The sequence below is a fragment of the Melospiza georgiana genome, chromosome 6 (genome assembly GCF_028018845.1).
Source record: "Melospiza georgiana isolate bMelGeo1 chromosome 6, bMelGeo1.pri, whole genome shotgun sequence".
NCBI lineage: Eukaryota > Metazoa > Chordata > Aves > Passeriformes > Passerellidae > Melospiza > Melospiza georgiana.
The window spans coordinates 40,911,710-40,927,651 of record NC_080435.1 but is presented as its reverse complement, the minus strand read 5'-3'; the positions used below and the strand labels follow the sequence as shown (position 1 = coordinate 40,927,651).

General features: G+C 50.1%; 1 protein-coding gene across 8 annotated transcripts; it reads left to right on the top strand.

The window, feature by feature from the left end:
* Nucleotides 1–202: 202 nt before the first annotated feature.
* ABCD4 (ATP binding cassette subfamily D member 4) lies at nt 203–15,630 on the top strand. 8 transcript variants are annotated; one of them, XM_058025853.1, is made up of 19 exons: nt 203–253; nt 486–610; nt 727–854; nt 1,050–1,189; nt 4,342–4,458; nt 4,749–4,874; nt 5,559–5,609; nt 8,172–8,266; nt 9,199–9,320; nt 10,169–10,260; nt 10,443–10,532; nt 10,799–11,007; nt 11,302–11,393; nt 11,578–11,614; nt 12,686–12,735; nt 13,016–13,068; nt 13,422–13,498; nt 14,655–14,770; nt 14,925–15,630. In XM_058025853.1, the coding sequence occupies exons 1-19, from the start codon at nt 237–239 to the stop codon at nt 15,018–15,020; spliced, it is 1,833 nt and encodes a 610-aa protein (XP_057881836.1). In that variant the 5' UTR covers nt 203–236; the 3' UTR covers nt 15,021–15,630. The 8 variants fall into 8 exon arrangements, with proteins under 8 accessions (XP_057881836.1, XP_057881834.1, XP_057881833.1 ...); XM_058025851.1 differs by having other exon boundaries at nt 727–1,189; nt 10,802–11,007; XM_058025850.1 differs by having other exon boundaries at nt 727–1,189.
* The last annotated feature ends 312 nt before the right edge of the window (nt 15,631–15,942 follow it).

Below are 15,942 nucleotides of genomic sequence, written 5' to 3'. Positions count from 1 at the left end.
CGAGCACAGCCACCGCTCCGGGATGGCCGGCCCGCCGGGATGGCCGGCCCGCCGGAATGGCCGGCCCGCCGGGATGGCCCGCGCGGCTCCGCCGTGCGCTCAGCAGCACACCCGCCAGGCGCCGCCAGGGGGCGCTGGGCCGCTGTGCCGCGGGGGAGAGGCGGCGCTGGGCGGGAGCTCTGTGGTGACGCCGCACGCGGAAGCGGCGGCAGCGGCGGTGGCCCCCGGCGGGGCGGATGCAGGGCGAGGAGAGGTGATGAATATTCATGAAAAGCGCCCGCGGGGGCGGGTCTGGCCTGCCGGGCCGGGCCGTGCCGGGCCGGTCAGGTCCGGAGGGCGCCGATGGCGGGGGGCAGCGGCAGCGCGGGGCGCGCCGGGGCCCGCGGGCGGTGAGGACGGAGCGGGCCGGGCCGGGGCGTGGCGGAGGGGAGCTGGGGTGGGACCCCCGAGCTCGCTGCCACCCCCCGCTTCTCCCGCCGTTGCAGGGCTGGCTCCCGGCTGGACGGGCTCTTCCTGCGGCGGTTCCTGCGGCTCCTGGCTGTGCTCTTTCCCGGGTGGCCCTCCCCGAGCGTCCTCATGTTCCTGACGCTGCTCGGTGTCGCCTTGCTGGGTGAGCCCGGGTGGCGGGGATGGGGGGCTGTACCCCACGTCTGCTCCCTGTGGTCCCCACTCTGCCTTGTCACCGCAGTCCATCAGTTCCTTCCCCTGCTTGCCTTTCTTCTCCAGAGCAGCTGGTTATTTACCAGGTCGGCGTCATCCCCAGCCAGTACTATGAGGTCCTAGGGAACAAGGACTTCTCCGGATTCAAAGCATTGACTGCTGTTGCTGTGACCCTGATCATTGTGAACTCCACGGTAAGAGCACAGGCTCGTGTGTCTTGGGAGAGGAAGAGAAAGCTGCCCATGGTGCCTGGCATGAGCTTGGTCAGAAAGGATTCAAGTCTGCCCATACGCTGGGTCACTAGTACAAACTGCTGTTTTTTATTTCATTTTGGAAAAATGTTTGTTCTCATTTATGTCTTCCCATACATCTCTTTGCCCTTGTTCCAGCTAAAAAGTTTCGACCAGTTTATCTGCAACATGATGTATGTGAACTGGAGGAAATCCCTCACTGAATACCTCCACCGCTGCTACTTCCAAGGCCAGGTCTACTACAACCTGCTCGTGCTGCGTGAGGACATCGATAACCCGTAGGCTGCTGGCAGCTTCTTTCAGTATCTTGCTTGGCTTCTCCTGGGCTGCTGCGCACCTTTTCCCGACTTCTCTTTGTCTCTGGGTAGGGGCTTCAGCCCTAGAAGCTTTTACCATCCAGGCACAAATCTAGGCACCCTCTTCTACCCTGGTGGGAGGTGATACCTATTGCTGGGAATTCCTGTGACTGCCAGTTTTAGGGGCGGGATGTCTCAGCTGCAAGGAAAGTGGATGCCCATTGGAACAGGGCTCTATCTAGTGCTGCTATAAAACATGCTGTCTGCAAACTCAACCCTTGACACTGTGTGATGTTGCAAAGGTTGGAGTGAGCAGTGCCTCTCCTTTCTTTCACACCACTGGTGCATTAGGACAGTCCCTGTTCTGTCTGAACTTCAAACACCAGGATCTGCAGCTGAGCACAGTTCAGTTGTATTTTTGTGGTTTGATAACCCATGGGAGCCAAATCCAGGAAGGGCTTTGTTTTGCACTGTATGAGGACTGCATTTCTCGTTCCTGTTCCTAGGAAGGAAGTGACAGTGGTGACTTGAAATATAAGAGGAGGAGCATTCAGTCTCCTTGTGGATCCCAGACCCACCCCCAAGAGGTCTCTCTCCAGTTTGCTTTGTGCACTGCTTACTGCAGAGCTGTTGATCTGCCTGGGCTGTGCTGCAAAGGTCGAATGCCCTTCCTCACAGCTGTGTTTGGACCTTGGCCTTCCAGCTTGTCCTCACACACAGGGCCCTGCTGTCATCGTTGCACACTGTGAGAAGCTAAAAATCCTATGTTAGACACCATGTGAGAGGTCACAGAATCACAAAATACTCTTAGTTGGAGTGGACCCACATGGATCATTGAGTCCAACTCTTTAACTGAGTAGTCCACACAGGATTGAACCTGTGGCATTGTTAGCACCATGCTTTAACCAGCTGAGCTAATCTCAGTGTAGAATCTCCCTGTTTCTTCCCCCTCAAGAATTTAAATTTGTTATTATTAAATACTAGCTGAAAAGCTAGAAATCCAAGGGGAATGTTTTCCAAATAATGTGCTGTTATACCATTGTTTTGAGACTCCAAGCTCTCCTCTGCTGGGTGCCTCTGATCTAGTGACTGCATTGGTGACATATCTCATGTTGATGGCAAGAGGAGACCATGTCCAGGGAAAAAATTGCTGTCTTGCAGAGACTCCTAACTCTTGCTAATAGCGGAAACTTCAAGAAACTGAAGCAGCTTCTGCAGTTCTGCTGCCTGGTGCTACTGGCTGCCTGTCCTTGCTCCTTCATTGCAGAGCAGGGTGGTTTGTGTGGCTGCTGCAAGAAAACATGCTGGGTGTCTAAGGGGAAGCAGCAAGCAAGGAGAGAGGTTCAGCTTGGGTCAAACAGCTCCACATGTTGGGCAGTAGGTCATCATTATCAAGCTGATGCACTTCCAGGTTGCTGTTTTGTTTACTCCCAGTATCATTAAATGTTCATTTCTGATAGTGTTTTCAGTGGCATGGAGTTACAAGGAGAGGTTAAAAAACATGTTTGTCACCAGGGCATGCAGCTCTTCCCAGGCAGTGCAGCACAGTGAAGCCAGAAGCTCCTGCATGCCTGTCTTTTTCTTTGGGGACACAAGTGGAAGCGAAGGACAGAGGCCCCCTCACCACATGATTATTCTGCTCAGGTTTATTTTCAACTAGGGAACATGTTCACATTGTGCAGTGAAATGTAGGAGACAACTGGGTCAGTCTGCCCTGCAGCAAGAGACAGCTCTCATGGCCTTTGCAGACCAAATGTGTGGGATTACTGTGGAGTATGTCTCATTACACCTTGCTTCTGCTCCAACTTTCAGTCTTACTGTTTAGTGTGGTTTTGGTGCCACTGCCAAAATTCTCTTCATCTTGCAATTCCTTGATGAGAGCTTTTTCCCTGTAACAGGTACTTAGAGAACAAACCAGAGCAAGAGAGACCTCCCATTATGCAGTGCAAATCAAACTGAGTGTTAAATGCATGGAGTCACCCACTTTGAAGGAATGAAGAGCGGGTTCTGAGTGGCATACAAGCACGTACAGCACCTGTTAGGGCATTTGAGTTGATACTTTCATGTATTTTCATTACATGTTACTTAATAACTTGTAAAAAGCAATATCATTGGATGAGACTCTAGCACAATTTAAGTTACAGTTTTGTGAGAATATTACAGTCTGAGGAGAAGGAAAAATGATGTCTTGAGAGGTCAGTCAGGGTGAGAGCTGTCCCAGAATTAAATCCATTGCTGTTCCAGAACTGCAAAAGTGTTTAAAGATGAGTGCCTTTGTGGCAGTATCTGCACTGAGACTATCCAAGAGTCCATTCCTTGCTCTTCATTCTGAACTCCAGCATTACATTCTGCCCTTTCCACTGGAGCTTAGCACAGCAGACTGAAGCCTTCATCCATGTGCTCTGGACAGATGAGGTGCTGAGGAGTAAATACACTGAAATTCTTCCTAGTTGTCCTAAGTGCAGCTCCTGCTCAGCAGTGGGATAGATGGGACTTGAGGGTTTGTCGCCCATGTGCTGCTGCTAGTGAGGTGAGAAGGCTTGGTGTGCTGCTTCCTGCTCTTGTGGGCTGGGGTGGGTGGGAGCACTTCCTTCTTTGCAACAAAGGAACCAGAGGCACTCCATGCAGAGCCAAGGGATTGGCTCTTGTGAAAGGGTAGCTTTGATGGAGGTGTTTGCAAATATCCAGTAGCTGGTGAAAGCCTGGCCTGTGCTCTAGCCTGTCCTGGTGGGTCTGACGGCATCTCAGTCCAGTACTGAAGGTTGGAGGGAGAGTCAGTAGTTTCTCATAGTATGGGGGTTGTTCCAGGAGAGGAGTAAAGGACAATGATGCACTTCAGCACAAGTGTTGAACAATGTTGAAAGTGGAACAAGGGATAAATACAAGGACCAGGTTGAAAGCAATGGCAAGGGTTGTTCTTCCTGGGTGCCATGAAGGCCCTTTGGTGGGTCCTGCTGGGCCATGAAAACGGTCTCCTGTGGGGAATCTGCAGATCCTTCCCAGGTAAGGTTGTTCACCTGCTGCCTGTCCCATGTTCATGCACTGAAACAGCCTGCTTTGTGCCCTGTTAGGGGTTTAGTACTGGCTCTTGCTTCTGGGCTGTAATGGTGCCAATGGCTCTTTGTGTTGAGCAGGGACCAGCGCATCAGCCAGGATGTGGAGAGGTTCTGCAGGCAGCTCAGCTCCATGGCCGGCAAGCTCGTCATCTCACCCTTCACACTGGCCTACTACACATACCAGTGCTTTCACAGGTAAGGATGTATCCTGGCCCTGCTTGCACACCTCTTTTCTGTGTTCTGTTTTTGGAGCCTGCCACCCACATTATAACTCCCCAAATGGATATGTGTACACATGGGTGAGTGGTCTCTGTACTCCAAGGAGAACTCTGCCTTGGGGATGCTGGGATGTGCAATGTTGGCCCCAAACTTCTGCTGTGAAAGCCAAGAGAGGTGCCAGCTGAGGGCTCTGATTGCTTGAGCCTAATGGTGCAGGAGTGTCCTTTTGCTTGGATTATTGGCTGACTTCTGTTTCTCCTCTGTAGCACAGGCTGGCTAGGCCCGGTGAGCATCTTTGGGTATTTCATCATTGGGACGATGATTAACAAAGTGTTGATGAGCCCAATTGTGTCTAAACTTGTGCAGCAGGAAAAACTGGAGGGAGATTTCAGGTGAGTCCCAGCAGAGCTCTGTTTTCACTGCCTCTTGGCAGCTCCTGTGAAAGCTGCTTTTTTGTCCCCGTTCAGGGCTGTGTATGTAGCTAATTCTCTTGTCTGTGACTTTCCCCACTCTCAGAGAAGGCTGCCTGTGCAATGGTGCCTCAGAGTCAGTGTACTGAGCCCCTGCCAACCACTCACAGCCTTGTGTCATGGCAGGCAGTGCCCTTGTTTCAGTCTTAACCAGTCTTTCCATATGCTCTGCAACTCCCCTCCTCCCCCTTGCTTGCAGGGTTGGCTCTGTGTGCAGCAGGGACTTTGTACTTTTCCCTGGGGTTCAAGGCATCCAGGGACAGCAGCATAAGCTGTTATGGCCCAGGGAACCCAGCCCAGGGAAGTTGGCTGTGGTGATTTTGTATGGTGGAGATGCTGGACTAGCAGCAAAGAGTAAGCCCAAGGGCTAAGAGGATGTGCAGAGAGAGCAGGATATCAAGCAAATGTACCACTGAGCTAGCCCGAAATGATGGCACCTCATGTTAAGCCTTGGTCTCTGGTGCCTTTCTGAGCCTGTTGAATATTTCTGTCAAGAGATGCCTCAGATCACTGCTCTAACATGCAAGATAAGTTTCCTTTAGGAATGGTTTTGGCTACATAATTCACTGAGCATTTGTGCACAGTTATGTTTTTTTGGTTGTACAGGTTCAAGCACATGCAGATTCGTGTCAATGCAGAACCAGCTGCTTTCTACAGGTTAGTAGTGTTAATTTCTTTGTATCCTCAAAAGGATTGTCCCAGTTCAGTGTCCTTGTTGTGTTCACATATCCCAAAGGAGCCCAAGTTCTGTTGCTGCAGCTTTCTATCCCTTCCACTGCAGCATCATACAGCCCTGACACTCAGTTCTTTGTATTCTGTGCATCATATGCAGAAATAATCCACAGCAACTGGAGACAGCTATCTTTCCTTTGCCTCCCTTCTAACATCCTCAGAGGCAGATACAGATTTGGTGCTGGCTTAGAGATCATTACTGATGTTTTGTTTGGTCCTTACCTGGAAGATTGCTCAAAGTCTGATTGCATCTGGTTCTGCTGAGGACTTGTTGCATGTTGCTTCTGGCCCCATCCTGCTGCTGCTTGCCTGCATGTCTTCTGTGGGTGTGCTAGCTGCTCCTTGGCCACCTCAGCTCTGCTTTGCTCCCCTTACTCAGTCTGTGCCCTGACCCTCCATATGCTGTACTGGCACTCTGAATTTTCTCAATGCCATTCACCCCAGAGCTGAGCAATCAGGAGCCCAGCAGCACCTCTCCCATTTAGTGATGCCCTGAAGCCTGTTGAGCTGCTGCTTGGTTCAGCAGGAAAAGAGGCATGAATTTGGTGTAGCTTGTGTTGAGGTGGCAGGAGGTTGTTGCTGCTCTCTTGTCATGAGTCTGGCTTTGCCCTATACATTGTGAAATTGCACTTCTTCCAGGAATTGTAGCACATGTCCTCTCTCTGGTCTTCCGTGCCCATGATCTATATTTGGCTCCTTCATGCTATATTGAGTGAGCGTTTCAAGTGTTGTGCTGCTGTCCTCACAGTGGTTTCATTCAAAATCACTGATTTCATAACAGGCATGAAACTCATTTAAATAACCAAAATCAATCTTGGTTTGCACTGGCAAGTCTTGAGTTATTTCTTTGTACTCTGATTCTTACTGGTTGATGATAATTTTTGTAATGAAAAATATACTGTAATTACATGCCCTTATTTAAGATGCAGTACTTTCCCTCACAATTTTGATTTTTTTTTAAATTCTATTACTAAGTAGAAAATGAAAAGTGGATTATTATACCAGAAAACAGAATGTTTTGGTTCAGTACAATGTTTTAGTAGAAAAGTGTCATTTTGTGTGCAACTAGAACTTAGGTGTGTTGCACACAACCAGGCATTTTCATGGTATACATCATAATTAAAAATAAAGGAATTTTTTAAAAGGTTGCATTCCTAGAATCCTGCAAGAGGAGGAGCATATGGTGAGTGGCTGGTTTTGATTGCTCAACTTCTCTAGCTTGTGATCTTGTCCTCTTAAGACTGCCTAAACATTGCTTTGGTAAAGGAAGAAACAGGAGCAGAGCACTGCCACCTTTTTACTTCTTTTGTTACTAAGTCCTTGGCAAACTTGCTTTAAACGTGAAATGAATGGGAGGAAAAGAGGAAACCAGTACAGCAATCTCTCCTCATCTGCAACAGAATAATAGCTCTAAAACAAAGCTGTCTGGTTCCTTTCTCACCTTTAATTCCTTGTATCCAAGCCTTTCTCCTTTCCTAATACATGGAAAGTAAAGACTGCAGCTCAGTAGTTACCTGAGATGTGCTGTAAGGCAGTAAAGCCAAACTGAATTCTAACCAGCTGCGTTTTTGAGAACAAAAATGTATTTTTCTATGAACTGAGAATCTTTAGAAATGAGACCTCAAAAATCTTATTTTGGATGTTTTTGTGCCTCTTCTGGCCTTATCTTCTTGGGCCCGAGTGACCCCCTTGTTGCATAGATCGTGAGTAGTGGACACAAGCCTGTGTTGGATGTCAGGGGCAATAGGTGCTATGGCAAGTGGGTGACTGGAATGAGACGTGGAGCGCTCTCTGCATTTTGCCACCTGAGGGCAGCCCAGGCCTTGCAGAGCAGCAGCAGGAGCTGTCACACTTGCTTGAAGGTGGTGGTTTAGGAGATGCCTCCTTGCTCCTGGATCAACCTGGCCACTGGAGTATCACCTCTAACATGTGAGGTGGGAGACCTGATGGAGATAGCCCTGGGAAAGGGGAAGTTGTGGAGCTGGGGTACCCATACTGGGGGTAGTACTGCTCAGGACTTGCCTTTGTCCCATTCCTGTGGAGTGGGAAATGGGAAGAGGTGGGCTAAAGCTGCTGGCCATGCAGGCCCTGTGAGCTGATGATCACCCCCTGGACTCTCCTCTGCCCTCTCCTGTCTGGATTCGGCTGTGTAGCAGTGCCATGCCTCTTTCCAGCCAGGCTGTATTTGGGAACTGTGTTTGGCCTTGGGTGTACAGTGCTTTAGGCTGGAGCCTTCTGACAGTGTCTGGCCTGGCTTTACCTGCTCCTGCTGCAACAGCAGCAGCCATGGGCTCTGGGGGAGATTTGTAGGACTGCTTGCTTCAACCAGAGTTCCGTGACGATACCCTTCAGGAGCACAGTCCTGGCTGTTCAGTTCCTGGTCAATAGTTTGTTAGTGAGAGGCAAAGGTGCCAGGCCCGTTCAAAGCTTCAGTTTTAAAGCTCAATGTCCTAGGATGTCTGGCATGTTGCAATGTTGCTTTTACAGGGCTGGGCGAGTGGAGCACATGCGCACAAACCGGAGGCTGCAGAGCCTGCTGAAGACCCAGAGAGAGCTGATAGGGAAGGAGCTGTGGCTATACAGTGAGTGGGCACACTGGGGGGAGGAAGTGGGATGTGTGGTAACTCTATTCTGGTGGCCCACATGCTGGGAAACTCTGCTGGTAGAGCAGTTGGGTGGGTGCTGTGTTTTCTTCTTCTGCCTTTTGCTGCTCTATGAAAGCCCTGAGGGTGAACAGAGGGTGCCTCCTAGAGTGCTAAAGAGGAATCCTGTTGTGTAAAAGCCTCATAAAAAGGCAAGGTTGTGGAGGACCCAGAATCTGGCTTTTTTGTGGTGCAGGTGTTCACACGCCAAGAAAAGAGGGAAGGGCTTGAGCTTTGGGCACTCAGTATGTTGTTGGGAGCTTGGAAACTTCTTTCCTATAGAAACTGCCCCTTAAGCATAGCTGTTCCCTGAAAATATTCCTTCTCCCTTTTTTACTGAGTTTTTTCTTTAAATTACTCCTATAAAGACAGCTCTTCCTGATCTCAGCAGCACAGCAAGCTTCTGGGCAGTGTAATGAAGGAGAACTCTGAACAGAAGTGTCTGTGGGAATTTGGAATATTTTGTTTTTCTGCCTGTGTGCTCCCAAGACACACTTCATGGCAAACTGTCTCACCCCAGAGCTTCCTTTTTGCCCTTCCCTCCTGATTACTGTGAATCAGTCAGGCCCCTGAAGCATAGCAACAAGCAGGCAAAGTGCCTTTTGACCCACAGGAGTCCCTGAGCTGTGTGTCTGGATGACGATTTGCTGCTCAGGGGCCTGCCCCAAAGTGCTCTTTGCTTGGCAAATGCATTTTCACCCTGGTGCTTGTGCTATCCTGCAAAATAGGTTTTTCTACTCTGGTTCATCATAAAGAGCCAAGGCAAGAACACGGTTCTTTCTCTGACGGGGCTCAGGGTCAGCACTTGGGCCTGGCTGGGACAGAGGTTTCTACTTTAACTCACTGTCTTCTTTCCATGTGCTTGTGCCCAGTTGGGATCAACACCTTTGATTACCTGGGCAGCATCCTGAGCTATGTGGTCATTGCCATTCCCATCTTTTCTGGTGTCTACGGCGACCTGAGTCCAACAGAGCTCAGTGCCCTTGTCAGCAAGGTGAGCTAAGGGTAATCTCTGTGACCCCATTGTGGAGGGTGAGCAGGCACTGAGGATGGAGGTTTCATGTGGTGCTGGTGGCCCTGGGACTAGATAACCTGCAGCACTTGATCTTCAGGTTAGACTGTCCCAGCTCACAGTGTTATGGAAACAGGAGCTTGTAGGCAGCTGGTAGGTGATTAACTTGGGTGTGAGAACTGTCAAGGACACATTTACGTGTTTCCTGGCTCTGACCTCAGTGTCTAAAAAAACCCAGGAGGTCAGAAAGCCTCTGGTTTCCAGCAGTGCAGGTGGAGATGGGGCCTGTGCAGTGCTGTGGATCTGGGTTATGCCCTGGGCTACTGCCTGTGGTGAGCCTTGCCCCCAGTGAGGCTGAGCTGGCTTGCATTCACCTTCCTGACCTGACTCTTTATGGATACTCAAAGCTGGCTTGTGATAGAGAATGCAGAGCTAAATATAGCTAAGTGGGCACTGCAGGCTGAGACACCCTGCTGTGAGCCATATACGGTGCTGAGGCAGGGCTGGTGGTGTGGATCTGTGTGACTTGGGCAAGCGTGCTGGGCCCTGGGCAGGCCATCAGGCACTCTGCAAACACCATCCCTGGGTGACAGGACATGTGTCTAGCTGGCAGAAACTGCTGCACTGAGCAGGGAAGCCCTGCTTCTTTCAAATGTGGTCATCTTCACTCCCACCGTCCTGTGTGACTTCACCACTCCTCATTCATCCTCCTGAGACAGCTGATGTGGCCAAATGTGTGGACTCCTTGGCTGCCTCTTTGCAGTCATGGAATAAGGGTCAGGGCCCCAGCTCAGCTCTGACACTTACTCTGCCATGTGATTTCTCCCCAGAATGCCTTTGTTTCCATCTACCTCATTGGCTGCTTCAGCCAGCTCATAGATCTCTCCAGCACTGTTACTGACGTAGCTGGCTACACACACAGGTGAGCTTATCTGTGGGCACATCTCTGGAGGAAAGGGCAGTGCAGAACAAGACTCTGCCCAGGTCTGTAATAAAAAAAAACCAAAAGACCTGTTGTTTGTGTGCAAGCATGGGCAAGTTTGGATATTGTGAGGAGGCTGCTGGAATTGTCCCTGGCTTTCATGCAACCTCTTGTATGTCTAGGATTGGTGAACTACAGGAGACCTTGCTGAGCCTTGGCAGAAAAGAAAATGGTAACTACTCAGAAGCCAAAACCAGCTGGGATTTGGACAGGTGAGTTGCCTCTCAGCAAGTGGCTGGCTTGCAGCTTGGATGCCAGAGTGTGGGGTTGCCATGGGAGGGAGGTGGCCCTTGGTGTCACAGTGTGTTGCATGCTTTTGGTTGGAGCAGGCAGTGTTCACTGTCAGTTGTCATTCCCAGGGTGTGTGGGGCAGGGCTACTGTCAGAGGCACAGGAGATATAAGGTCCCTGATTTTTGCCAATCTCAGCTTGGTCACTTACCCCCAGATCTCTTGTTCTTTGTCTTGGTGGTGGCCCAGCAGCCATTCTGGGGAGGACCCAGTGCCAAGGGACACAGCTTTCCTTCTGGAGCGAGTGACACTCTCAGTACCATCCTCTGGCAAGCTGCTCATCAAGGACTTGAGCCTCAGGATCTCACAAGGACAAAGTGTGATGATTGTGGGAAACACTGGTACAGGGAAGACCTCTCTCCTGAGGGTCCTCGGAGGGCTCTGGGAGAGCACACGGGGTGAGGACTGCTACTTGCCTCAGCCGCCTTCTTCTCAACCAAGGCTACCCTGAGTTTGCAAGGTGGCAGTGTGGCAGTTTGTGAGGCCAGTGCCACCATGTGATGGTGAATGTGTCACTGATACACTGTTTTGAGCCACCCATCTCTTGTCACACTCTCTGGCTCTCATTGCTTTGCTCTGTGTTGCAAACACACTTTTGTGGGGTCTAGTTGACTACTTTATGGGACAGGACTACAGGGGGTAGTGGGAAGTTCCTGCCTGATACTGCAGATATGATGAGTGTCTCTGTGCAGGGAGCATCAGGATGCTGACCTGCTTTGGCCCCCGAGGAGTGGTGTTCCTACCACAGAGGCCCTTCTTCACTGACGGAAGCCTGCGTGAGCAGGTGAGCCCAGGGTCTGTCTTTGCTCTGGCCTCCCAGCTGTGGTCATGCCTTGCAAACCCTGCAAGAGGGAGGATACCTGTGGGTGCTCCTTCCCTTGTGCCTCAGTTCATGTTACTGCATCTCTGATGTTACTGCATCAGTGTCTAGCTCCCTCTGACATGGTTTCTTTTGCTCTGTTAAACAGGTGATCTATCCCCTGAAGGAGATCTATCCACTTTCAGGTTTGTGAAAATCCATTAGAGCAATTAACCAATGCTGTGGTAGTGCCTCACTGTCCTGTACCCAGTGCAGCTTCTTCCCTGCTGTAACCCATCAGGAACATTCATCCATTTTGCTTCTGATGCTCTGGTGTTCCCTAGATGATTAGTGTGTGTTAAGGTCAATTCTGTGTCCCCCTCCTTTTGTGAGAGAGCATACTCACTGGATAAGAACTTGCTGTCAGTATAATGAGGACAAGTTGGCCATGCTCTTCCTGCTGTGCTAGATATGATAAATTTTGCTGTTGGGATCATCTGATTTGTTTGGTACAGTCTGACTTTCAGCAAGCCGTATTTGCCTTAATCTTATTTTCCATCCACCTCCATCTTTTCCACTTTTTCAAAATGATGTCCCATGGCTTTGCACATTGTTGTGGTCAGAATATATGGATCCTTTCCCTTCCCCACCCTTTTCTGAAGCCAGACCACACCTGGTCTGCTGTAGCTTGGGAGTCACAATCTTGCTGAGAGTAACTACAGCCCTCAGCTACTGCTGTGGCTCTCCAGCAGCTTCAGAGAGGTCCATGGCAGATGCACAGCCCTTCCTCTCAACTTCCATAGATGCTAACTGTACCAGCTCAAGTGTATGTTCTGCTCCACAGCTGACTCACCCTGAGGTATTTCTCTTCCACATTCCTTTTGCTGGCTCTTACCTGAGCCCTGTTCCCATGACTCCACTGCTTGTAGTGTGCAGTCTCAGCTCTGAGAGAGTGACTGGGCAGGGCCTTGGCAGTTGAAGCCTAGATCCTTGTGTTCTGGCTGTGGCCATGAACTGAGGCAAATCTCAGGTGTATCTGTGGAGCCCAACTACTTCCTGGTATGCTACTCACAGGCACAGTTAACACTTTCAAGGAAGGTCAGTCTTTGGGGCTATCTCTGCCAAAGCTCAGGATCTGCTATAACTAAGTGGTCAGGTCAACCACATTGAGCCTCAGGAGATATTCCAGTTCTTCCCTCCTGCCTCACCAACTCCTTCATTCAGCAGTGGCCCCAGCACACACTGCCTCTCCTTATGCTGCATGGCTTTCTCCCTAGGGTCTGCAGATGATGAGAGGATTGTGCGATTCCTGGAGCTGGCTGGGCTGGTGAGTCACTGATAGCACTGCTGCCTTCTTTCCTGGTGCCACCAGCGAGGGAAGAAGGGATGATTTCTTATGGCAGCACAGCATGATTGTGTGCTAAACTTATGTGGGGACATTGTGCCTGGGACACAGTTGTCTGTGGGACAGAAAGAGGAGGAGAAATATGGTACAACTTCAGCTCAGCTTGGGAAAATGAGACTGGCAAAAAGCGGGTGGTTATGCTCAGGGCCATAGGCTTGCAGGGTTGGGGACTGTGTTCACAAGTCTGCTGTGCTCTCTGTAGACTGATTTGCTGGCAAGGGCTGGAGGACTGGATGAACAGGTGGACTGGAACTGGTAAGGGAGCCCACTGTCTGTGTGCATTTGGGTGATTTCTGAGTGGGGAACACTTCTAAGCAGATGCACATTGCTGTTGGATTTGTCTGTGTCTATCTGTGTTCTGTGAGATGTGGACACTATACATGAGCAAAGCCTTCATGGCCCAAGCATCTGTGCCAACAATCACCTGCTGTGGTGTTCTGCAGGCAGTTGACCGTTTACAGGGGTGCAGAGCCAGTCCCAGTATGTAGGGGGGCACAAGGGACACACAGGGACAGTTGTTTGCTGGTGTCCAATATCAGAAGCCTTAAGATTTTCAGCAAACAAGCTCTATTTCTTGAGGAAGGTGTTGAATCTCGACCGTGCTGCAGGTATGACATCCTATCCCCAGGGGAGATGCAGAGGCTCTCATTTGCACGGCTCTTCTACCTCCAGCCAAAATACGCAGGTGAGTGAGTGACTACAAAAGAGGGGAGAAAAAAACACCAGGCCTTTGGTGTATAGAGAAGCTGGTACAGAGACAGCTCATGAAATCCCTTTTGTTTTAGGAACATGTTTTGTCTTGGCTGTTATTTTAGCAGCATAGCACACAGAGGATTCATTTGTGAAATGTGAAAATGTTTCATTATTTGTGCGGATGGTGGTAAATCAAGAGGCTGTACATAAGACATTTTCTTCTTGGGGAACTGGTGATTAATGTTCATGGTCCATGTCCAATGGCACCAGAAGAAGAACTCTGTCAGCCTGCTCACCAGTTGCTATGCAAAGAAGGGCGTGTGTTGGGGAGTGTGGCAGCAGCTGTCATATCTGAAGCTCTCGAGCATCTGTACAGTTGTGGAGCAATATGGAAAATTTAGCCCTGATGTGGCAAAAGAAGACAAGGAGCAGTGGGACAAACAGTCCTGAGAGACCACAGAAGCATCTGTGATTAGCTAATGGGGCCAGTTCCTTAGGTTCTGCTGGGGGCTTGAGCCTGTGGAGGACTTGCCATGGGGGCCAGGTTGGATGTGGGTGAACAGAGCCAGTTTCAGTAGCAGGTAGCTATGTGTAAGTACCTCTCTTTCCCCTGAAGCCCGTGACACAGCTAAGTGATGTCTGGGCAGAAGGAACCTGTGGATGGCAAACTAAAAGCTGCAGAGATGATTTGAATTTATTTGCTCCAGGTCTGTAGTATTTACCCTTAATAGTCAGGAAGGTGCCACAGGCCATCCTACCTGCTCCATGTAGGGTCTGTGCTGGAAGAGTACACTGACTGCTGTTCAGCCTGGCACTCCGGCACGTGGGCTGCCTGGAGAAGCTCATGTCTTGGCTTTTGCCATGATGGGGATGAGGCAGTGGTGGGCAGCTGTTGAGGGAGAGGAATGAGGTGAACGGTGTGGTTTGGATGGATTCAAGTACTTGAGGGGAAAGACAGCTTTCCTAGTTGCCTGACACCAGCTGTGTCAGAAGAATACCAGAGTCTTAGGTTTCTTCTCACTTGCCTTCTGCAGATGCTCTTGGTGAGCTCCAGTGAATATGTGAAATGTTCTTGGGTGTTGCTGTTCTTGCCTACAGGAGATGTCTGGTTGGGAGAGGATTTGTGGGGCTCATGGCTTTTCTTTCAGTGTTAGATGAAGCCACCAGCGCCTTGACAGAAGAGGTGGAGCATGAACTGTACCGTATGTGCCTTCAGCTGGGCATGACACTGATCAGTGTGGGACACAGACCCAGCCTGGAAAAGGTGAGACAGGGAGGCAGTGCTGCATGCCTCCCTCGTGGTGCTGAGGTAGAGAGGGTCTCTGGCAAGCAGAGGGGAGTGACTAAGGCTGGAGGACCTCACTGGGGGTGGACCGTGCCCTTGTAGAGACATCCCTCAATGCGCTGTTGAATTGCAGTTCCACAGCTGGATTTTGAAACTTCATGGGGAGGGAAGATGGGAGCTCACTCGATGTGAGAAATTGAAGCGTCTCCCCTCTGAGGAAGGATACTGAAGAACTTGCCCTTGTCTGGCCAGCCACAGAACCTGCACATGTGTGGAAGAGCTCTCAGTAGCAGACATGGAGCTGCCAAGCCAGCAGCTGTGTCAAACAGTGTAAGACCAGTTCTGGATTTTGCTGATGGACACAGAGTATGTCTGAACTCCAGAGTATGTCTGAACTCATGGTGTGGAGTTCTGCCAAGAGTAGACACAACCATGCCACCCTTCTCCCAACCTCCTTCTGCCTCCCTGGCACTCACAAGAGAAAGGAGCTGAGCTCCTAGGCTGCCCTGAGAGAAGATGCTGCCTCATGGGTCTTGTAGAAACAACAACCAGAGAAACCTCCACTTTGTCTGGAATACATTGGTGTGAGGTTAGAATGCAACCTCCTTTTCTGCTCTGTGTGCCTTGTGAGGAGCTCTGTCTTGGATACACAGCTCTGCAGAACAGATTTATGTACCTTGTGGCTCTGTCAAGAATTGTGTTTGCCAGCAGGAGACAAGGGCATGAGAATGCCACCACAGGGCATGTCTCTGCTTTCTTTGTAACACACACTACAGGTGAAAGGAACATTTTTGTATTAAAATCTGGGGCCTGTTTTCAAACTTTTTATGGAGAAGAATCAATATTTGTTAACTGGACTGTTGCATGTTTTCTTTCTGGGGTTTGCTTTAGAGGAAATGCTTGTATATTGGCAGTGGTCCTGGACAAGACTATTTCAAAAAAGAGCAAAGCAGAGGTAGGAGTAGTATCCCTATCCAGGGCTGGAACATCCTGCATGCTGCTACCTCTGCACTACTGCAAGGCACAAGGAACCTCAAGGAGGGCTTTCTGCCCTCTGCTTTCATGGAATGAAACAGCTTATCTCCCCTTACTCTTTGCCTATGATGAGGCATGTTCTCTCCTCTGTCTACATGGGTGTATAGAGACAGGTT